The following is a 22,366-nucleotide window of genomic DNA, read 5'->3' on the forward strand; positions in this document are numbered from 1 at the left end:
GGAAGAGACCTTTGAGCTCATCCAGTCCAACCTCTCACCCAGCACCATCTGATCAACTCAACCATGGCACCAAGCACCCATCCAGGCTCTTCCTAAACACCTCCAGGGATGGGGACTCCACCACCTCCCTGGGCAGCACAGCCCAAGGGCCAATCTCTCTTGCTGGGAAGTCCATCACTTGTCATCCTGATCTCACTTCCAGACATGCCTCCATAGCCCAGCTGCAGCCTCCCAGCCCTGGAAACACACCTGTGGAAGAGGTGGCCACAAGGCAGTCTCCGAGCAGACTGCATGGAGTCCCAGCAAATGGCACAGTCGTCGTTGTTGGCTGCCAGCTCCTCTGGGGTGGCAACTGCAAACCTACAAAGAAAAGGGAAGAGACACAAGTCATGGTCACACCAGCTCAGCATGGCCTCCTGTCTAGAGGAGCCTGCACAGGGACAACTTGAGCCTCCACATGAACTTTTCCTTGTCAGCAAATTTGTTATTGGAATCATGGAATTGTTAGGGTTGGAAGGGACCTCAAGGATCATAGAGACAATAAGGTTGGAAGAGACCTCAGAGATCAGCAAGTCCAACCTCTCACCCAGCACCTCATGGCTACTAAACCATGGCACCAAGTGCCACATCCAATCCCCTCTTGAACACCTCCAGGCAGGAGGCTTCCACCACCTCCCTGGGCAACCTGTGCCAGGCTCTCACCACCCTTATGGGGAACAACTTCTTCCTCACATCCAATATGAATCTCCCCACTTCTACTTTTGCTCCATCCCCCCCCAGTCCTATCCCTCCCTGACACCCTCAAAAGTCCCTCCCCAGCTTTCCTGAAGCCCTCTGCAGATCCTGGAAGGCCACAAGAAGGTCTCCTCAGAGCCTCCACTTCTCCAGCCTGAACAGCCCCAACTCTCTCAAGTCTGTCCTCCAGCCCTCTATTTTTACCCAAACACTCATCCCTCTCAGGCCTTCCTCACAGGCACTTCTGGATGTGTTTTTCATTCTGCACATCTCCACATGTCCTAAGCACACACAAGAAAAGCTTTGATTTAATATCTTCCAAGAAATATGACCACCAGGTTGAGAACTTCCAAGAGACAATCTGCACTGCTTTGTCTTCTGTCATTTTGCTAAATGACTTGTAACAGCTGTACCCATTAAGATGTCTTCTTGGGATCATAAGCATTTATGGTCTGACTAATTCTGGCCTCAGATTTTTTGCCAGCTCTCATTTATCTTGAGCCTTTTCTTCCCTTCATTTAAACTACAGCCCCATGCAGGCAGCTACTACACAGTACCCAAAGATGGGATGACATGGAGTGGGGCACAACAACACTTCAGGGTGCTGCTGGTGTGGAATAGACCTGAGGAACAACTACACAACAGGAGGGAGCTCCCTGCCCCTGGCAGATTCAGGAGGAAGCCAGAATGTGGTTCTCCCAGAACAACCTCTTTAATATCTTTATTGATAATCTTGATGAGGCAACCAGCAGCAGAACAAGAGGACACAGTCTCAAGCTGTGCCAGGGGAGGTTCAGGCTGGCTGCAAGTTCTTCCCAGCAAGAGAGATTGGCCACGGGGATGTGCTGCCCAGGGAGGTGGTGGAGTCCCCATCCCTGGAGTAGTTTAGGAAGAGCCTGGATGGGTGCTTGGTGCCATGGTTGAGTTGATCAGATGGTGCTGGGTGAGAGGTTGGACTTGATGATCTCAAAGGTCTCTTCCAACCTGGTTCATTCTAATCTATTCTATTCTAATCTAATCACAGTGACAAAACCCACACCAAGGCACTGAGGTCTGGCTGAGACACTTGGAACTCAAACAGCTTTGTGAGCAGCTTAAAGGGGCTTAGGAGAAGCAGAAGAAACTATGCTCTGTGGATGAGCTTATGCAGCTCTTAACCAGGCTCTCACAGCAACTCAGTGATTTTTCACAAAGGAAACCTTGGGGATTTCTAGATAGGTCACTCTTCTCCATCAGGACTACAGCAGCAGGTACCACAAAATCACAGAGCTCTGTCTGTTGGAAAAGTCCTCTAAGACCACTGAGTCCAACCTGCAACCCAACCCCACCATGGCCACTGATCCATGTCCCCAAGTGCCATACCCACAGGGTTCTTGAACATCTCCAGGCACAGTGATTCCACCACCTCCCTAGGTTCCAATCCCTGACCACTCTTACTGCAAAGGAGTTGTTCCTCATCTCCATCCTAAGCCTCCCCTGGCACCATTTCAGGCCACTTCCTCTCCTCCTATCACCTGAGACTAGGCAGAAGAGACCAGCCCCAACCTTACTGCAGCCTCCTGTCAGGGGTTTGTAGGTCTCCCCTCAGCCTCCTCTTCTCCACAGTTCTCTCAGCTGCTCCTCACCAGCCCTATTCTCCAGACCCTTCACCTGCTTTAGCCCTTCTCTGGACACACTCCAGCACCTCAGTGTCTTAAGCAATTCAGACTGGACTAGTTCAGAGCACAAACCAGCTGAGCCCACACTGAAAATGGTACAGGAGTAAACCCCACCTCCTGCCACTCCCAAAATCAGGCCAAACCACTGGCTCAGAGATGCAGCCACATCTGGCACAGCAGCAGCTTTTAGCAGGCCTCCCAATTCCCCTGTATTGCCTCACTGCAGAGGGATGGACTGAAGGAATCCCCAGGTGCTCTCAGCATTGCCACAAGTACAGAGCCTGCTTAGAGCTGGCTTCAGGTTTAATGCATAGCTAGTTCAAGCAGTGTTTTGATTTCCTTGCAGGCAGCAGCTGAAGAGCACAGCCTAATGAAACTCAGAGCATTTTGTTCTCTCACAACCAAAGCCAGTACCTGACAACTGAGGCAGAGCTTATGTCACCCCAAGGAAACACAGGAGAACTCCTGGCCAAGGGAGCTCCCTTGCTGCCAGCAAAACCAGCAGCACTGCTAGGACAGCAGTCAAGCCTACTCAGCTGTCAAAAGCAGAAAGGGTGTCCACAGCACCAAAGGAAACAGGGACAAAGTTCCTCTGAGTGTCCAGACTGCCTCTACAGCTTACACCATGGCATGGTGTATCAGAGGAGTGCAAAGGAACCCCACATTCTTCCTCAGGCTCCTTAATCATGAGGATGATGAAGGGACTGGAAGACCTCTCTCAGAAGACAGACTGAGAGAAGTGAGGCTGTTCCATCTGGAGAACAGAAGGCTGAGAGGGGATCTGATCAAAGCCAATAAATATCTGGGGGGTGGGTGTCAAGCAGGGGTGAGTCTCTGTTTGGTGGTGCCCAGTGATAGCACAAGGAAGAACAGGTATGAGTTGGAACTCAGGAAGCTCCAGCTCAACATGAGGAGCAAGTTCTTTGCTGTGAGGGTGCTGAGCCCTGGCCCAGGCCACCCGGAGAGGCTGTGGAGTCTCCTCCTCTGGAGACTTTCCAAACCCACCTTGGCTGCATTGCTGTGTGACCTGCCCCGGGTGACCCTGCTTTGGCTGGGAGGTTGGACTCTATCTCTAGAGGTCCCTTCCAACCCCTAACACTCCATGATCCTCTCCCTAAGGTCAAGCCCAAGCTGGCAGGGCAGGGCAGGGCAGGGCAGAGGCTCACCTCGCTTCCATGTTCCCAACCACACGCAGGTAGTTCTTGTGGCGCCGGATCCTGCGCTGGACCTCGTGGAAGAGGTAGCGCAGCTGCATGAAGATCACCAGGCTGGCCATGGACAGGGAGAAGTTGCCAAAGAGCTGGGGGGAAACAGAAGGGTGGTTAGAAACAGACACCAGCAGTGTGCCCTTCTGTCCAGGAAGGCCAGTGGTCTCCTGGGGTGCATTAAGAGCGTGACCAGCAGCACCTCTACTCTGCTCTGGTCAGTTTTGAGCTCCCCAGTGCAAGAGGGACAGGGTCCCTCTGGAGAGTCCAGTGGAGGCTATGAGGATGATCAAGGGCCTGGAAGATCTGTCTGATGAGGTAAGGCTGAGAGCCCTGGGGCTGTTGAGCCTGGAGATGAGAAGACTGAAGGGGGATCTGATCCATGTCTACACATACCTAAAGGGTGTGTGTCACGAGGAAGGGGCCAGGCTCTTGTCAGTGGCATCCTGTGACAGGACAAGGGGAAATGGATACAACCTGGAACCCAGGAAGTTCCACCTCAACATGAGGAACAGCTTCTTTACTGTGAGGGTGCTGGAGCCGGCTGCCCAGAGAGCTTGTGGAGTCTCCTCTGGAGACTTTCAAGACCCATCTGGATGTGTTTCTGGGTGATCCTCCTTGGCTGACCCTGCTTTGGTAGAGGGGATTGGACCTGATGATCTCTGGAGGTCCCTTCCAACCCCTAACATTCTGTAACTGTGGAAAAGCAGAGGCCACCCTGAGAAACTGCATCAGCTCTTTACAGAGAAGGATGCAGAGAAGGCAGCACTGAAGACTTTTTCTTCTCTTGAGACCAAACAAATTCTTTCCCCTGAGGGTGGGGAGACACTGGCACAGGTTGCCCAGGGAGGTTGTGGAGGCTCCTTCCTTGGAGGTGTTAATGGCCAGGCTGGATGAAGCCTTGAGCAATGTGGGCTGGTGGGAGGTGTCCCTGCTGATGGCAGGGGGGTTGGAGCTGGCTGATCTTTACAGCCCCTTCCAGCCCAAAGCATTCTGTGGGTAAAGATCCACTTTATTCATCCCTCTTGGACTCAACATCCTCTGCTGCCAAAGAACTCAGTCTGACTCTACTCAGTAGCAGAGCTAGTTAAACAGCTACTAAACAGATAATTACAGAGTAGTTGATACTCCCTAACAAAGTTATTTGTGAAGACTCTGTGCAGGGGGAAGGATGCCAAACACCCCCCAAGCCCTCAGCTCCCTGTAGTATTCAGCTCCTAAAATAAGCCAAGAAAAGCCCAGAAGAAGAGACACACAAATACTGTCTGTGAGCTCAAGAGCCTTCCATACCAGCATGTGGATGTGATGCATCAAGTCCAGGGAAAGCAAGGTCACCTCCATGATAAAATCTGTGTAGTAGACATAGATGTCCTTGCCCTCCCACGTCCCCTCGTGGTCGAGGTCCCAGAGGTGAATGGCGTACCTGCAAGAGCAGGAAAGGAACAGCAATCCATCTGCTTCTGCTCAGCACCACCCCCAGCTTGCCAGCAGCTTCTGCCCATGGGGGCTTTGGAATCACAGAATGGGTTGGTTTGGAGGGGACCTTAAAGATCATCCAGTTCCAACCCCCCTGTCACGGGCAGGGACACCTTCCCCTAACCCAGGCTGCTCAAGGCTTCATCCAGCTTGGCCTTGAGCCCTTCCAGACTTGGGACCCCCCCCACAACCCCTCTGGACAACCTCTTTCAGGGCCTCACCACCCTCATGGGGAAGAATTTCTTCCTAATGTCTAATCCAAATCCAGCTTCTTCCAGTTCAAAGCCATTGCCCCTTGCCCTGCCACTCCATGCCTTTGTAAAACCTCCCTCCCCAGCTCTCCTGTAGCTCCCTTCAGGCACTGGGAGGCTGCTCTAAGGCCTCCCTGAGGCCTTCTCTTCTCCAGGCTGAATAACCCCAACCCTCTCAGCCTGTCTTCATATGAGAGGTGCTGGAGCAGTTTGCACTTCTAACCCCAGAGCCCCCAGCTCTGTGCTTCCCTGGGGGAAATTTCTTTCCAAGGCTACTGGTTCCAAGCAGGAAGATTTCCAAAGGCAAACAGCACCCAGTGCTTGGCCCATGCTGGCACACAGACACCACCAGCTAACAGGAGCTGCAGCTCTGCTGGGAACTCCTGCAGCAAGCAAAAGCACACTGGGCAGGGCAGTATCTACAGGCCCCCACTGCTCAGCACATGAGGTGCTTCTGGAGTGAAGCACTGCAGCTTGGTGACAGGCCACAGTGCCAGGAGCTGACTTGGACAAAGAGGCTCTGTGCTGTGTCTCAAGGCCTACATGTGCACCCACATCCTACTCTTCCAAAGCAGAAGTGCTGGAGCTTTAAAATGCCTTTTACAAAGGCATGGAGTGGCAGGACAAGGGGCAATGGCTTCAAACTGGAAGAAGCTGGATTTAGATTAGACATTAGGAAGAAATTCTTCCCTGTGAGGGTGGTGAGGCCCTGGAACAGGTTGTCCAGAGCTGCTGTGGAGGCTCCCAAGCCTGGAAGTATTCAAGGCCAGGCTGGAACAGGCCTTGAACAGCCTGGGCTAGTGGGAGGTGTCCCTGCTCCCAGCAGGGGAGCTGGAACTAGATGGTCTTTAAGGTCCCTTCTGACCCAAACTTCTTTAACATCTTTCAAGGTCTTAAAAGAAACCCAGCAGGGTGACACCAAGTGGCATGCATCAACCCTCCCACAGCAGCACCAATCCATGCCTCAAGCTGTCAGCACCCACCAAAGCTATCCATGCACAGTCTAATCGACGCTGGGAGCAGCACAGGCTGAACTTAACCCCCTCTGCCCCGTCCCCAGATGTGCATCAGCAAGTCAGCAAGGCAACTACAGACACCTCTGGAACCCACAGGCCCCTGCACTGCCTCCCCCCACAGCCACCCTGACACCAGCCAAGTACTCACCGTAAAATCACATGGGCAGTTCTGACTGTCACCAGCAGGGACTGCAGGGAGGAGGAGAGGAGAACAAACACGTTAACAACATGCTGCAGGGGTGGGGGTGCACAGCCAGAAGGGGAGCACACTAACTGCCTTGCTTACAGCTTAAGTGGCTGTGAGCCACCAGCTCCTCAAGGTGACTGTGTGCACCACACACCTGTGGCAAGCATGAGGCCTGTGAAGGGATCCAGAAGCAGCTCTCTCAAGCACTGACAAGGGTCACTTTTCTGCCCCCTCTACACAGGCTGTATCTTTTCAGTCCTTATCACTGAGTGTTGAGGTCACAAGCCCACCAACCAGCTCTCCTCATTCCCCCATCTGAAGGACCAAACAGGGGCAGGAATTTGAGGAAGAACCACAGAAGCACTTTCAAAGGATTCCTTCCTCTGCTGAGATGTGAACACTGCAAAGTGACTGCCCTCTGTGATCATCTTACCTGTCCAGATAAGCACAGAGACCTGAGCATAACAGCAGTGCAGAGGGCAGGAAGCCTCTGATAAGGCAGCCAGAGCAATCTCTCTAACTGGCAAGAGCAGAGGTGCAGCCAAGTCACCACAAAGAACTGGTTCCAGAATACCTAACCACACTTCCACAGGCTCTGAGCACCTCAGACAGGTGGTCCCATCACCCCTCTCTAACCTGCCAGGCCCACAGGGTCCCATCCCTTCCTTGTATCCTCCCAGTGAAAAGAATCAGACAGGACAAGCCCCCTCAGAGACTGCCCACAGCACCCTGTGGTCAGCAGAGCCCAGTGACACACAGAGAGCAACTGGAAGCACTGCTGTAGAGCCTGCCTGGTGGCATGCCTGCAGCACCACCACTAAGGAGAGCCCAGAGGAACCACCAACCCCCTGAGTTCCCAATACAGCCAGGAAATGATTTGAATCAACTTCCCCATCCCCAAAAGCACTCTTAACATGCTTTCATGCATTTAACCCTTGGCAGGACAGGACAGGTTGGAAGAGACCTTTGAGCTCATCCAGTCCAACCTCTCACCCAGCACCATCTGATCAACTCAACCATGGCTCCAAGCACCCATCCAGGCTCTTCCTAAGCACCCCAGGGATGGGGACTTGTGACCATTTGAGGCTGTGCCTTTAGGAGAGAGAGTGTTGGGGACACTGTGGCAGAGTGTTTTGGTACCAGAACGAAAGCACTCTGATACTCTAAGCGAATTCCATAGCTGGAGGGGCAGAATGCAACTGCAAGTTGTAGGGCAGCTGGAATTTTCTGTTTGGGTTTCAGTCTGTTCTGCCTTCCCTGCCTGCTTCTCAGCAAACTAAGCAGGGCTGACCTTGAGATAAGCACACGAACTCTGCATGTGCTTTTGAAGCCTAGGAACATCTCCTTTCCTTACCAACTGCCCTGCTTTCTCTAACCCCTTTTTGGAAGAAAGGGAGGCAAGGGGGGAGAGAGGGGGTTACAGGCAGGGAAACCCTCCTCTCCAGGAGGGAATTTTGTTGTGTTGTTTTCCTTTGCTGCATATTTCTGTATATATATTGCAAATACTGTATAGATTGTGTTATAGATAACCTGCTTGTGAATATAGCTTGCTTCTGAGTCAGCTGTGGTCTCTTACTCTGTGGGGGAGGGAGAGCTAGGCCCTCTCTCAACCTACCACACCACCTCCCTGGGCAGCACAGCCCAAGGGCCAATCTCTCTTGCTGGGAAGAACTTCTTCCTTACCTCCAGCCTGAACCTCCCCTGGCACAGCTTGAGACTGTGTCCTCTTGTTCTGCTGCTGGCTGCCTGGGAGAAGAGACCAACCCCCAGCTGGCTCCAACCTCCCTTCAGGGAGTTGCAGAGAGCAAGAAGGTCTCCCCTGAGCCTCCTCTTCTGCAGGCTAAGCAACCCCAGCTCCCTCAGCCTCTCCTCCCAGGGCTGTGCTCCAGACCCCTCCCAGCTCTGTTGCCCTTCTCTGGACACCTCCCAGCAGCTCAACCTCTTTCCTAACCTGAGGAGCCCAGAACTGGACACAGGACTCCAGGTGTGGCCTGAGCAGTGCTGAGCACATCCTTGGCTAAACACCAGTTCCAGCTTCAGCATTTCAGTTTTGTTTTCCAGGACTTGCTCCCCAGTTCTGCCTGTGAGCAGAAGCTGCACTGTTGTGTGTGCCTTGTCCTCATGAGTGTGTGCTGCCAGGGGAGCTGAAGCATGCTGAAGTGCTTGGTTCTGCTGCCAGCTGTACTGGTCAGCCACATACAGAACAGTTGGGATAGCTTGGTGTTCCAGTCAGATTGAAGCTGTGCAGCATGGGATGGATACTGGAAATCAGACACAGGACTCAAGGGTTTCCTAGTTGGCTTTAAACTAAGTGCTGCTGTGACTGTTTCACCAGCAGTGCATCTCAGGAAGAGCTGCACACCATCCAAGTAACACAAAACAAAGGCAGGAAGGTCACAAGGAGTCACCTAGCACAGCATGTTCTCATCACAACCATCAAGCAGTTAACCAGCATGACTGACCTCTGCCAGGCACCTTAGGAGACCCTCTTCATCTCCTGTCCCATCACGAGTAGGAAGCAGAAAAAGACTACCCCTTGCTCACAGGAGGGTCTGGGCTACAAAGACTCTTTGGGCAGACCAACTTTGCAGGTGCCACCAAGATGAGTGGCATGGTTAAGACTGAAGGAGAGGACGTCACATTCTTGTGTGACCTGCCCTGGGTGGCACTGCTGTGGCAGGAGGGCTGGACTGGGTGGCCTCCAGAGATCTCATGCTGGGGGTCTGTGACAGCCAGAATGTTACCAGACAGGAGATCCAGAACAACTGCAAGAGCTTGTTTGTGTGGACACAAAGCTGAGTGTGGAATTTGTTGCCTCTGCATCCTGCAGAGACCAAAGGACACATGAGCTCAACAAGAACTCAGACAGCTTTCCAGACTCCACCTGAAGCTATCAAACCCAACAAGCTGCTGTAATCCTCAGCTCAGGAATGGCCTCAGCTGCTGCAAGCCAGGGCAAGAGACCCTTTATCCTGCATATTCTCCCCAAAGTTCAGCTCACCAGCAGCACAGCAGCCTGCAGGGAGCCAGAGCTGGGCTGAAGACTACACACTCACACTGAGCTGCCCCTTGGCCAAGCAGCAGACACAACAGCTCCCAGTTCCATGGCTGGGCTCAGTGATCTTGAAGGTCTCTTCCAACCCAAACAATTCTGTGAACAGCCACCCAAAACATGCACACCACTGTGTGCTGCAGCACTAACAAGAGGACACTCTGACTCTGCAGCACTCCCTGACAAGCCCACCCTATGCTGCTATGAAGCTGATAAGTCCTTCTGCCAAGCCAAGATAAGAGACACCACCACTGAGACCTCACCTCTCACAGACCCTGGCAGATCTTCAGCACCCTTCCACTGTGTCCTTACCAACCTGGCCCTGCATATCCTTGTGTTCAGGAGAAGAAACCAGACAGATTCAGTAACTGACCTGTGCTGTGACCAGAATCTTGTTCTCCTACTATCAGCTGACTCTCTTCTTGCCTCCTCACTAACTCCAAGCATGGATTGAAGAGTCAGAAGATAAACTTTGCTTCCTCCCTGCAGGGGTTCCCAAGCACTGGCAGGGGCTCCCCAGGCTGAATCCCCATGCCTGGAGGTGTGCAGAAGGGGCAGAGATGTGGCTGGTGCTGAGGTCCAGCAGCAGCCTTGGTGGAGTCAGGATGGACTGGATGATCTTAAAGACCTTTTGCAGCCAAAGTGATTCTGTCTTTGCTTTATAAAGCCAGAAGGCACCAGTTTAGCTGTCTGATCTCATGTTTTGACCACCTGTGCCTTGCAACTCTGTCTTGAAGATAACCACATCCTCAGGCAGCACAGGAAGCCACAACACCAACCCCCAGCACACTGAGGTTTACTCCAGACTGCAGAGGCTTCAGGAGTGCACAGCCAAGTGCTGCTCCTCTCAGCTGAGGCACAGCTCCCCACAAACACCAGCAAGCCCCAGCAGTTTGCCTCAAGGGAAGGATGTTAGGTCTCATCCCTTCTGGGGAGAACTGAAACAGGCAAGACAAGCCCCCAGGGAAAGGCTGAGCTGCACAGTCACACTTCCATGCCCACTGCAGCAGCCATTTCAACCAACCCTGCTTGCAATGCTCAGGAAGCACAACCATTCCTTTCTCCACAGGCTGCCAGGGGAGGTCAGCATCATCTCACTGATTTACCCTCTCATTCTCTTCCTCTGGCACAGATCTTTCTTTTGCTGGCTGAAACTCTGACAAGAGCAAGCATGCAGATCTGGCACCTGCTCTTCAACAGGAGAGGGCTTGTTTGTGTCTGGAGTTTCTCCCTTGGGGGGGAACTGAAAGACCCACCATGTGCCCAGATAAGCCCAAGTAAGGGGTGAAAAGCAAACCAGGCCATGCAGAAAGGAAGTCTCACCTCTGCTGCCATGAAAGCCAGGGTGTGCATGCCATGGGTGTAGCCAATGACCCCACAGATGCCTGCTAGGCCACAGCAGGACAGGAGCATGGCTATGAGCAGGGCCAGGACTCTGATGTGGCTGCTCCTGGGGGTGGTTGGAGAAAAGGAAAGCTGCAACACAAACACAGAAATACATCACAGGTGTAAAGGAGGACTTCATCCACCCTGACTTCCCACTAAGTCCTTCTGACAAGCCAAGGACTTACCAGGAAGCCACCTCACCCAAGTCCTCATTCAGGACAATCTTTTGCTCTCTAGAATAGCCCAGACCACCATGCAGTGTCCTAAGGAATGCTGCAGAGTCAAGCTGTAAGCACACATCACCCCCAAATCTTGTTTGTCCTAGGGTCACTTAGAAACCACTTCCTTTTGCAGCTGAAGTGATTCTGTGGCTGTTTCTTAAAGCCAGAGGGGACCAGTTTAGCTGTCTGATCTCATGTTTTGACCACCTGTGCAAGAAAACCACAGGCACCTTCTCACACAGCAGCCTCTGCCTCACATCCACAGCATCTGCTTTGTAGACAGGCACTTCACCTCAGCACACACTCTGGGAGCACCCACAGCTGCTCTGTCAGTTTTCCACCTTACAGCTGCTCTGATTTCTCCACCTTTGCCTTCCAGCCTGTAGCAATTCCGGTGTCATCTTCCTCTGGAAGGACAAAGACACCTCCTCCAAAAATGCAACTTGCAGCCAGACCCTGCTGGGCAGAGCCTGCTCCAGACAGCTGCTTCGTTCATCAGCAGGCACAGTGTATTCAGCCTCTAAACTACCTCCACAGTAGGCTACACCTAGGCAAACCCAAAAGGCAAAGTATTTAGGTGGTCCACCTCCTTGTTTTGAGGGCAGGAAGAACAGAACAAGGATGGAAGGAGCTGCCCAGAGCTTCACTCAGGTCTGACTGGTGAAGCCAACTCCCACATTCTGTTTTTGAATGGCTTCCCTCTTCCTTGGTTCTCCCCAGTCCAGTTGCACACATCCCTGTTTGCCAGGCAGCTCACACAAGCACCACTTGGCCAAGTAAAGAATCAAGGGTACATGCTTTGAATGCAGAAGGAATGGAACAAGGATTTCTTCCCATGGGAGCTTTGTTCTTTCCCAGCTTTCTGAACAACAATGCAGCTACCAGATGCCTGCCCTGCTCAGTTCTGTCTCCACCACCCCAGTTTCAGGCTCAGTGCTCAGCTGCCTGTGAGTTACCAGGCCTCACTGCACAGCAATAAATCCAAAGCACAGAGCTACCAGGAGGAAATTCATGGATTCAATCCAGTTCCAACTTTTATTCCAGGGCAGAGGAGCTGAGGAAAAGACACATCCACTACAGATGCTTAAAGGGCAGGATTTACTGCTCAAATTCCAGCTCCTTCTTCCTTGCCAAGCCTTCAATCTCTGCACCTCCACTGAATTTATTGCTGGCATTAACAGGAACTGGGATGCAGCCTATGGAGGAAGCTGTGCTGAACACTGTCAAGACACTGGCAGTCTTCATTTGTTAGATGAAAACGAGCTTCAGTCTGAACACAGAAGCAGGCTTCATGGCACCAACCTGAAGGGTGTTCTGCTATCAAGCCTTGGTCACTGAGAGATCTATGAAGACATCTCAGAGTTACAGAACAGTAATTGCAAGGCACACAGAAGGAGCAATTCATCAAGGAAAGTAAGGATCTTCAGCTCCATTTGTGCCACAGAATCAGAGCTGTCAGGGCTGGAAGGGACCCCAAGGCTCAGCCAGCTCCAGCCCCTGCCCTGGGCAGGGACACCTCACCCCACAGCAGGTTGCTCACAGCCACCTCCAGCCTGGCTGCAAACACCTCCAGGCAGGAGGCTTCCACCACCTCCCTGGGCAGCCTGTACCAGGCTCTCACCACCCTCCTGGGCAACAACTTCTTCCTCACATCCAATCTGAATCTCCCCACTTCTGGTTTTGCTCCATCCCCCCAGTCCTATCCCTCCCTGACATCCTCAAAAGTCCCTCCCCAGCTTTCTTGGAGCCCCCTGCAGATCCTGGAAGGCCACAGTAAGTCTCCTGTGAAGAAGACTGACAGAGCACTTCAAAGCAAGTATGTGAAGCTGGGAGGTGCACATGTGCAGCACCACAGGGGGAGGAAATGCTCTGAATGATCTCTTTGTAACTGCTCATGAGCCACTGCCTCAACCAGAACCTGCACATCCCATGAGCCAGCCTGTGATGGGTTACACCCACCCTGAGAGCAGGGCAGGGGGAGGGCTTGTGAGAGCCTAGCTCTCCCTGGATAGCATTTTCCCTGGGGAACTGAGTCTGTCCCACTGCCCCTCCCTGCCCAGCAAGCCTATAAAGAGGAAGGCACTGCAGGCATTTGTCTCTCTCAGCTCCTGCCTTGCCTGGACGAGAGGACTGCTGCTTGTTTCCTGCTTCGATGCCATGTGGTCAGGCCTGGTCCTCCTCCCTGCCACAGCCACACATCTTAGAACCACAGAATCATGGAATCCATAGGGTTGGAAGAGACCTCAGAGATCATCAGGTCCAACCTGTCACCCAGCACCTCCTGGCTGCTAAACCATGGCTCCAAGTGCCACATCCAATCCCCTCCTGAACACCTCTTCAAAGGACTGGTTTGGTATACATATTATTCCCCATCCATCCTTGTCCCTTACCCCTTGTGAACCCTTCCTGTTACACATATATATATACACACACATACACATATGCATCTAAAACAAAGCTGGGGAGGGGTCTGGAGCACAGCCCTGGGAGGAGAGGCTGAGGGAGCTGGGGTTGCTTAGCCTGCAGAAGAGGAGGCTCAGGGGAGACCTTCTTGCTCTCTGCAACTCCCTGAAGGGAGGCTGCAGCCAGGGGGGGGTTGGTCTCTTCTCCCAGGCAGCCAGCAGCAGAACAAGAGGACACAGTCTCAAGCTGTGCCAGGGGAGGTTCAGGCTGGATGGTAGGAAGAAGTTCTTCCCAGCAAGAGAGATTGGCCCTGGGGATGTGCTGCCCAGGGGGGTGGTGGAGTCCCCATCCCTGGAGGTGTTCAGGAAGAGCCTGGATGGGTGCTTGGTGCCATGGTTGAGTTGGTGCTGGGTGAGAGGTTGGACTGGATGAGCTCAGGTCTCTTCCAGCCTGGCTCATTCTGTTCTATTCTATTCTTTAAAGAAGATTTTTTCCTCTCTACTTCCAAACTGACTCCAAATGATTTCTTGGTGGATTTTCCCCCCTTCCCTTTTTTTCCTCTCTGTTGGGAAAGAGGAAGGGGGAACAGGGGAGGGATTCTCAGCCTTGCCCCCATCTGAGCTCTTAAATCCCAGCTCAGGCTCAGACCACCACCCAGCCCTTCGTCCAAACTCACATATTCAAAGCGATCCTTGCAGAGGTGAACCATGAGATGGAGAAACACGAGTCCAGAGAACCAGAGGCACCACATCACCACCTCTTCCACTGTCTGAACATTCAGCACACCAAAAATGAAGATGAACTTGTAAAAAATGAAATTCCAGAACTTGTCCTTGAGGTGCTGCAAAGGGAAAAGACCTTGGGTTACCGGAGTGAAAGCACTGCAAACGCACACGCAGGGGAGCGGAGAGAGCAAGGGGAAGGGGGACGTGAAAACCAGAGGTGAAAGCAGGAATGTGGCAACAGACTGGCAAAAACCTGCTGATCAGTATTTGTGACCCTGACTGGATTGCTAAGGGTCCTCAGAATCCAGCCAGCCTTTTGTACCAGCACTGCAGCTCGGCACACGCCGCGGCCTCCTGCTCTCCTGCCTCGAGCCAGGCCAGACCTAAGCCTGCTCTGGGACCGGACTTCCCAGCTCAGGCTCTGCTCTGCTTCTTTCTGAAGCTCAGGGCAGGCTCTCACAGCCAGGGGCTGCTTCTGTGTTGTGGTTTAAGGGTTAACTGGTAGGCAGGTGGGGGTCCCTCCCCTTTCCTGCCTGTTCTCCCTGCAAGGGGGCAGGAAGGCTCCGGGGGACTCTTCCCTTTGCCTTGCTGCCTGGTGGGGAGCTGTTTGCTGCCGGGGTTTGGGCCTGCTGCCACGTGTTGTGGGGGAATCCACTGCCATCCCAGACTGGGTTTTGTATGTACCTCTGCATATCCTGCCCCTCAATCTCTCTGTACATCCCTTTCCTCTAAATACCTTCTATTATCTGTTGAAGTTACTTCCTCCCAGTTCTGTGCAATGCCTTTGGCCTGCCCCTCACTTCCCCTGCCTGTTTTTCCCCTGTGGGGGAGAGGGAGAGGAGGGACAATCTAAATTCTGTCCTGGGGAGTTTTTGACATTCTAGCAGTGAGAGCACTGAATGGGAGAGCTAATGCCAGGGGCTGGGCTGCAGCAGGGCTCTGGCTTACCCTTGCTCCTGTGCAGACCAAGGGCACTGCCACATCTTGTGCCCCATGCTGGGATGAAGTCAGTCAGAGGTGGCAGCTGTGAGGAGGAGTGGACAGGACAGGTGCCCCTCAGCTGACCCACAAGGGATTGCATCCTGGGGATGGCATCCTCAGGAGAAAGCTGAGGGATCACCAGGGTCAAGCCTCTTCACTCACCTGTGTCCCAGGAAGACTCTGTCCCTCCTGCCTTCCACCCTGATCCTTGTGTTCAAGGATCCAGTTCCAGAACCCAGCTCCTGAATCCTGCTCCCATCTGCTGCTGAGCCCAGCCTGGGACTTGCCCAGTGCCTGCCCCTGGCACCAGTGGTGACACTGGTGATGTCATTGCCCTCAGGGCTTGGGGTCCATCTTGGGTTGGATCTATTTGGACCTACAGCATTGCATTGTTTCCATCCCAGCTGGTTCAGTTTCTTTCCCAGCCCACCAGCCTCCCTCCCCTGTTCCCTCTCTTTTCCCTTTGGGAAGGCAAAGGGCTTCACAGACAGCATCTGACACTTACCCAGTGGCCAGCCCAGCCCTGACCTTTGGCACCTGCCATCCTTCTCAAACAGTGCTCAGCCAAAGCCAGGGTAATCTCTGATTCTTCACAGCCAAGCAACAAAGCTACCAGGCTGCAAACACAAAGTCCCCCTTGCAAACAAACTGCCACAGCCAACCTGCCCAAACAGGAAGGATCTGGACCTGATGGAGCACATCCAGAGCAGGGCCACGAGGAGGAGCAGAGGGCTGAAGCTGCTCTGCTGTGAGGACAGACTGAGGGAGTTGGGGTTGTGCAGGCTGGAGAGGAGAAGGCTCCCAGGAGACCTTCTTGTGGCCTTCCAGGATCTGAAGGGGGCTCCAAGAAAGCTGGGGAGGGACTTTGGAGGGTGTCAGGGAGGGATAGGACTGAGGGGGATGGAGCAAAACCAGAAGTGGGGAGATTGAGATTGGATGTGAGGAAGAAGTTGTTGCCCAGGAGGGTGGTGAGAGCCTGGTACAGGCTGCCCAGGGAGGTGGTGGAAGCCTCCTGCCTGGAGGTGTTTGCAGCCAGGCTGGAGGTGGCTGTGAGCAGCCTGCTGTGGTGTGAGGTGTCCCTGCCCATGGCAGGGGCTGGAGCTGGCTGAGCCTTGAGCTCCCTTCCAACCCTGACAATTCCATGATTCTAAACAGCCTAGAACCTTGCTCCCAGAAACCTGCCAGAAAGTAGAGATGATTAAGAGAAGATGTGACAAAGGTTGCTCTTAAAAAGCACAGTGCCTGAAGTGGAGAGTGAGGTGGATGAGCAATGTAAAACCAAACCCATCCCACGCAGGCACAGCAGGGAGGAAACAATGGGATGGTCTCCAGCAGCAGAGAGCAAGGCAGCTTGTTGTGGGGAGAAAAAAGCCTGATAAACCAAAATGTTTTGTTAACGGACACCAGGGGCTGAGCCAAGACAGGCCCAGAGTGCCTTCATGATGCTGCCACTTTTGGCTCTCATACTAACAACCACTTGCCTGCACATGAGGACTGAAGCTCACTCCCACTGCCCAAGCCACGCCGCTCCTGCCTTCCACTCGGGTTTCCAGGAGGGCAGAGAACAGCCTGGAAATGATCACTGGCTAAAACTCCCCATCCTGACAGTCAAAATCCAGCCCAAAGCAGCTTGATGGGGCCTTGGTTTAACTATGCTTTCACCTGGAGGCTCTACAGGGTGTGAATCAGAAACACAAGCAGCTTTGAGACAGAGCTGGTCATTAGTGACGCCTTATGTGCCTCAGCTCTGCACATCAGAAATTGCCATGGCTGCTTTCCTCCTCAGAGCTTCCCCAGTGCAGGAACGCCCTGCACTGCCATCACCTTCACACAGCAACCCAGCACCCAGCTGCTGCTGCTGCTATCTTCTGCACCACCCTGGGTTTAAAAAGCTTTAGTTTCTTACTGATTTGCTTGCTGAATCTGTAACAGTCACAGAGTGGTAGGGTTGGAAGGGACCTCTGGAGGTCAGCCAGTCCAACCCCCTTGCCAAGGCAGCCTCACCTAAAAAGGTCACACAGGAAGGCACCCAGATGGGGTCTGAGTGCCTCCAGAGATGGAGGCTCCACCACCTCCCTGGGCAGCCTGCTGCAGTGCTCCAGCACCCTGAGTAAAGAAGTTCTTTCTCATGTTTACAGGGAGCTTCCTATCTTCAAGTTTGTGCCCACCACCTCTTGTCCTGTTACTGGGCACCCCTGAAAAAGGCCTGGCCCCATCCTCCTGACACCCACCTTCAGGCATTGGTAAGCACTGATGAGATCCCTCCCAGTCTTCTCTCTCAAGTCCCTCAGCCTTTCTTCACAGGGTATTCCAGTCCACTACCACCTCTGCAGCCCTCTGCTGTACTCCCTCAAGCAGCTCCCTGTCCTTCTTGAACTGGGGAGTCCAGAACCAGACCAGAACTGCAGATGAGGCCTCTCTAGGGCAGAGGAGGAATAGGACAACCTCACTCAACCTGAAATATTTTCACCCATCCCAGAAGCAGGACTAAATAGCCAAGTTCTCAGCCCTGCTTATCTCCCTTCTCTCTGCATATGCCTGCCTCTTACAGCTAAGGTAATGTTATGAGTTTAAGAACCAAAGAGGCCCTTAAGGCCTCCACGGCTCCATGACAAGGCTGAGGGCGAGGCGCCGCTGCCGTACCTGCCGCTCGATGACGCGCAGAGGACCAAACACCACGCACTGGATGAGCTTAGCCACCAGCATCAGGAAGCAGCAGGCAGTGTTCACCAGCACCTGCAAAGAAAGCAAGCACTCAGCAACCAGTACTTTTGCCCTGTTGAGCAGAGGGGCAGGGGAGAGGAGGGCAATGAGGGGGTCTAACACAGCCTCCCATTGTTCACAGCTCACTATTAATTGCCTCTTTTCTTGTCTTGGTGAAAGCTAAGCCTGGTCTCTTCCAGGCTGGCAAGTCACTTGCCTCTTTTTGGGCCTGGGAATACAGTTTGGTACTCCAAGCAGATCCCAACACACCAACCCAGCCCTTCACAGCTCATTCTTTTGTGCAGATTAGCAAATTTGAGCACCGAGGCTGAAACTCACTCCGAGGAGATGCTCACTTGTGTTACACCTACAGCAGAGGGGAAACCTCCAGTTTGGGTCTGTCCTTACGGCAAGAGGATTCAGACATTGTCTCCAAACAGGCTGGTTAGCATTCAGCCCTCGGGAAGAGCTGCTCAGATCCTTCGGGGCAGACTGCTTTGAAGCACAGGAGCAAGGAGCAGAGTACACAGGCCCAATAAAAGTGCTTCCCACATACGGCAGAACACCTGCAGTTAGCTTTTGACCTGCATGGAGCACTAGAAGGGGAAGGTGGGGACGCTGGAGCAGCCTCACGCTGTGGTTTCGAAAGGACATACAACGCACTCCTCCAAACCTTTTAATTTAAGGTCCTGAGACTGCCTTTCAACAGGCTGCCTGTGTTTGCTATGGCAAATATCAGCTTCTCAGCCACGAGAGCACCTCGTAAAGCAGATGAGCCATCACCTTTGACAGGCGTTATGGCAAACTCATCAGGAGGAGTCGGCAACAGAAACAAGTGAGCCAAGATCCACATCCTATTGCAAGGCTCAGCTGCGAAGAGCTACAGAAAACGTCTCCTTTGTCAGTTGTTTATTTTGCTCTTAAATGGTGAGAGGGCTTCCTCTCATCTGCATGGCTCTAAATGCTGGCTTTTAAAAAAGACGGAGCAGGTGAAGTGCGGCCTTGAACCCCGCAGAGCCTCCCGGACAGCCTCCCGAGCGGCTTCCTGCCCGAGCAGGACCGGCAGCGCTTCCAGCAGCGCCGCTGCAGCACCCGCCAGGGCCCCGGGGCTGCACTCAAACACCCCCTGGCCAGAGGGGCACCCTCAGGGACACGGACAAGCCTCCCGCCGAACTTTCGGCTCTCTTGGCTCTCCCTCGGGCCCGGACGTGAAGGGCGCACAGCGCCTGCGGCAGCGGCGCGGGCTAGGGGAGCACCGCCGGGCCGGAGCGGGCGGCCGGCCGCGGAGCCGCCTCTCTTCCCTCGGCTCTCCAACAACAATAACGACCCGCCCCCGCTCCCTCCCAAGCCCGGTGGGGCGCCGGGGAGGCCCGGCCGCCCTCTCCCCGCCACCGCCAGGCGCAGGCCGCGCAGAGCGGCCCCGAGTCCGCCGCAGGCCGCGGCCCCGCCGCTCCCCGCAGGCCCCGGGGCCTCGCCCCACCCGGCCCGGGGCTCACCCAGACGCAGAGGCTGTCCGAGAGCAGGTAGTAGGCGAGGTCTACGGCCCGCGGCCCGCCGTGGCGCGGGGTCTCGGCCGGCTCGGTGCCTTCCGCCGCGCCGTCCGGCTGCGCGGCGCCGGGGGCCTGGCTGAGGGCGCAGTAGGCGCTGAGGCCGGTGCCCAGCAGGGCCAGGGCGCTGAGCGCCGTGTAGGTGCGCAGGCTGGGCCAGGGGAAGCGCTCCAGGAAGAGCAGCGGCATGGCGGAGCCCTCGCCGCGGCCTCGGCCCGCCGCGCTGCCCCGGCTCCTGCGGCCTAAGCGCCCGCCCCGCCGCCGCCCCTCCCCGGGGCCGGCCCAGCCAGCGGCCCCAACCCCCCCGCGCCCGGCCCCGCTGAGTCACGGCCGGGGCGGAGCCTCCAGCGCGGTGCCTCCAGCCCGGCCCTTCCGCCCGACCCCGGGGCGGGAGGCTGGGAGCGCCGCGGCCCCGCGCAGCCAACAGCGGGGGCGGAGGCAAAGCGGCGACGAGCTCCTTCGGCAGCCCCCGGATCCGCTGGCACGGAACCAGAGGAGGAGGCAGAGAGCGGGCACTGCCCTCCAGCCCTTCCACAGGCAACTGGACGAGCACCTGGAACAGAACTTCTGTCGGCACCAAGTGCCGCGCAGGGACGGAGGAGGAAGCTGCTTGTTCGCGGTGGCGTCTGCCTTCCAAACCTGCCCCCTCCCTCCCTCATGACAAATCTGTTCCGCCCTACGCTCCTCTAACTTAACTTGCTCCACCTGGCAGCTGCCCCAGCATCCATACATTTGACTAACTGTATGGACCTAGGGGAAGTGCAGACAGGGAACAGCCCTACTGCTGTAGCTTCTACTGTTTACAATACTTCTTCCAGTCTCTCCAGGAAAGAAGGCTCCAGGGAGAGCTTAGGTGACCTCCCCCAAAAAGGGAGCCCAGCAGAAAGCTAGGGAGGGACTGCAGGACAGGAAAATGGGCGTGATGGGGGGGTTAAACTGTGAGAGGGTAGCTTTAGGTTCAATGTAAGGAAGAAATTGTTCCCTGTGAGAGCAGTGAGATACTGGCCCAGGATGCCCAAAGGGTGGTAGGTGCCCCATCCCTGGATCCATATCAAGTCAGATTGATTGGGGCCCTGAGCAACCTGCTTTAGTTGCAGACGTCCCTGCTGACTGCAGGGAGGTGAGCATTAAAGACCCTTCCACAACCCAAACCATACCATGATTCTATGATCCCTGATTTCCAGTATCCATCCCATGCTGCACAGCTTCAGTCTGACTGGAACACCAAGCTATCCCAACTGTTCTGTATGTGGCTGACCAGTACAGCTGGCAGCAGAACCAAGCACTTCAGCATGCTTCAGCTCCCCTGGCAGCACACACTCATGAGGACAAGGCACACACAACAGTGCAGCTTCTGCTCACAGGCAGAACTGGGGAGCAAGTCCTGGAAAACAAAACTCTGAAATGCTGAAGCTGGAACTGGTGTTTAGCCAAGGATGTGCTCAGCACTGGTCAGGCCACACCTGGAGTCCTGTGTCCAGCTCTGGGCTCCTCAGGGCAGGAAAGAGGTTGAGCTGCTGGAAGGTGTCCAGAGAAGGGCAACAAAGCTGGGGAGGGGTCTGGAGCACAGCCCTGGGAGGAGAGGCTGAGGGAGCTGGGGTTGCTTAGCCTGCAGAAGAGGAGGCTCAGGGGAGACCTTCTTGCTCTCTCCAGCTCCCTGAAGGGAGGCTGTAGCCAGGTGGGGGTTGGGCTCTTCTCCCAGGCCCCCAGCAGCAGAACAAGAGGACACAGTCTCAAGCTGTGCCAGGGGAGGTTCAGGCTGAAGGTGAGGAAGAAGTTCTCCCCAGCAAGAGAGATTGGCCCTTGGGATGTGCTGCCCAGGGAGGTAGTGGAGTCCCCATCCCTGGAGGTGTTTAGGAAGAGCCTGGATGGGTGCTTGGTGCCATGGCTGAGTTGATCAGATGGTGCTGGGTGAGAGGTTGGACTGGATGAGCTCAAAGGTCTCTTCCAACCTGGTTCATTCTATCTATTAGAAAACAAATCAAGGTGGTTGTTCACTATCTGCAAGAGACTGCAATGTCCAGGAGAAAGCAGCAGTGTGGCTATGCCTGGCAGGGTGACACAAAACACTGCTCTACCACAGCAGCTTCAGGGTCATGTGGAAGCAGAGAGCCCTGGGGCTGTTGAGCCTAGAGTAGAGCAGCCTCAGAGGAATCTGATCAATGCTCAGCAAGAGCTAAAGGACCTGTGGGCTGCAAGAGGCTGGGGCCAGGCTCTTGTCAGTGATGCCCAGGGACAGGACAAGGGGCAATGGGCACAAACTGGAACCCAGGAGGTTCCACATGAACAGGAGGAGAAAGCTGTTTGGTGTGAGGCTGCTGGAGGCCTGGAGCAGGATCCCCAGAGAGGTTGTGGAGTCTCCTTCTCTGGAAAGACTCCAAAGCCACCTAGGTATTATGATCCTGGGGAAACTGCTGTGGGTGCCCCTGTTAAGCAGGGGGGTTGGAGTGGATGATCTTCAGAGGTCCCTTCCAACCCCCACCCTGCTGGGATTCCGTGATCTAGGTATTCATACTCACAGCATCCGGTCTGTTCCCTTAAGATACAAAATTATATTGCACCTACTTACCCTGTTCCATTTCTCCCTCAGACCAATTGCTGCTCAGGGATGAGGATCAGAGCATCTAAATGGTCCCTGAATTGTTTAGGTTCTCCTCTTGTTTCTATATTCACAAGGAGTCCCATGGAAAAGACAAGGGGTGATGGCTGCAAGTTACTCCTGGGGAGATTTCAGCTGGACTCCACAGGAAAATGTTCCCCCAGGACACTGGAGACATCTCCCAGGGGAAGCAGTGGATTGGGCAGTTTGAAGACTCAACT

The 22,366-nt window shown here is 54.4% G+C and overlaps 1 protein-coding gene across 1 annotated transcript in view; it reads right to left on the bottom strand.

The window, feature by feature from the left end:
- The window catches only part of AMFR (autocrine motility factor receptor), a 45,378-nt gene extending 25,562 nt beyond the window's left edge, over positions 1-19,816 (bottom strand). The window contains exons 1-8 of the mRNA XM_054170044.1: positions 19,496-19,816; positions 17,940-18,032; positions 14,267-14,431; positions 10,904-11,056; positions 6,490-6,530; positions 4,889-5,021; positions 3,560-3,693; positions 250-360 (exon numbers count right to left, since the gene is read on the bottom strand). Of these exons, the coding sequence (XP_054026019.1) occupies positions 250-360; positions 3,560-3,693; positions 4,889-5,021; positions 6,490-6,530; positions 10,904-11,056; positions 14,267-14,431; positions 17,940-18,032; positions 19,496-19,735 (1,070 nt within the window). The 5' untranslated portion in view covers positions 19,736-19,816. The remainder of the gene's footprint in view (positions 1-249; positions 361-3,559; positions 3,694-4,888; positions 5,022-6,489; positions 6,531-10,903; positions 11,057-14,266; positions 14,432-17,939; positions 18,033-19,495) is intronic.
- Positions 19,817-22,366: the final 2,550 nt, after the last annotated feature.

The sequence above is a fragment of the Dryobates pubescens genome, chromosome 19 (assembly GCF_014839835.1).
Source record: "Dryobates pubescens isolate bDryPub1 chromosome 19, bDryPub1.pri, whole genome shotgun sequence".
NCBI lineage: Eukaryota > Metazoa > Chordata > Aves > Piciformes > Picidae > Dryobates > Dryobates pubescens.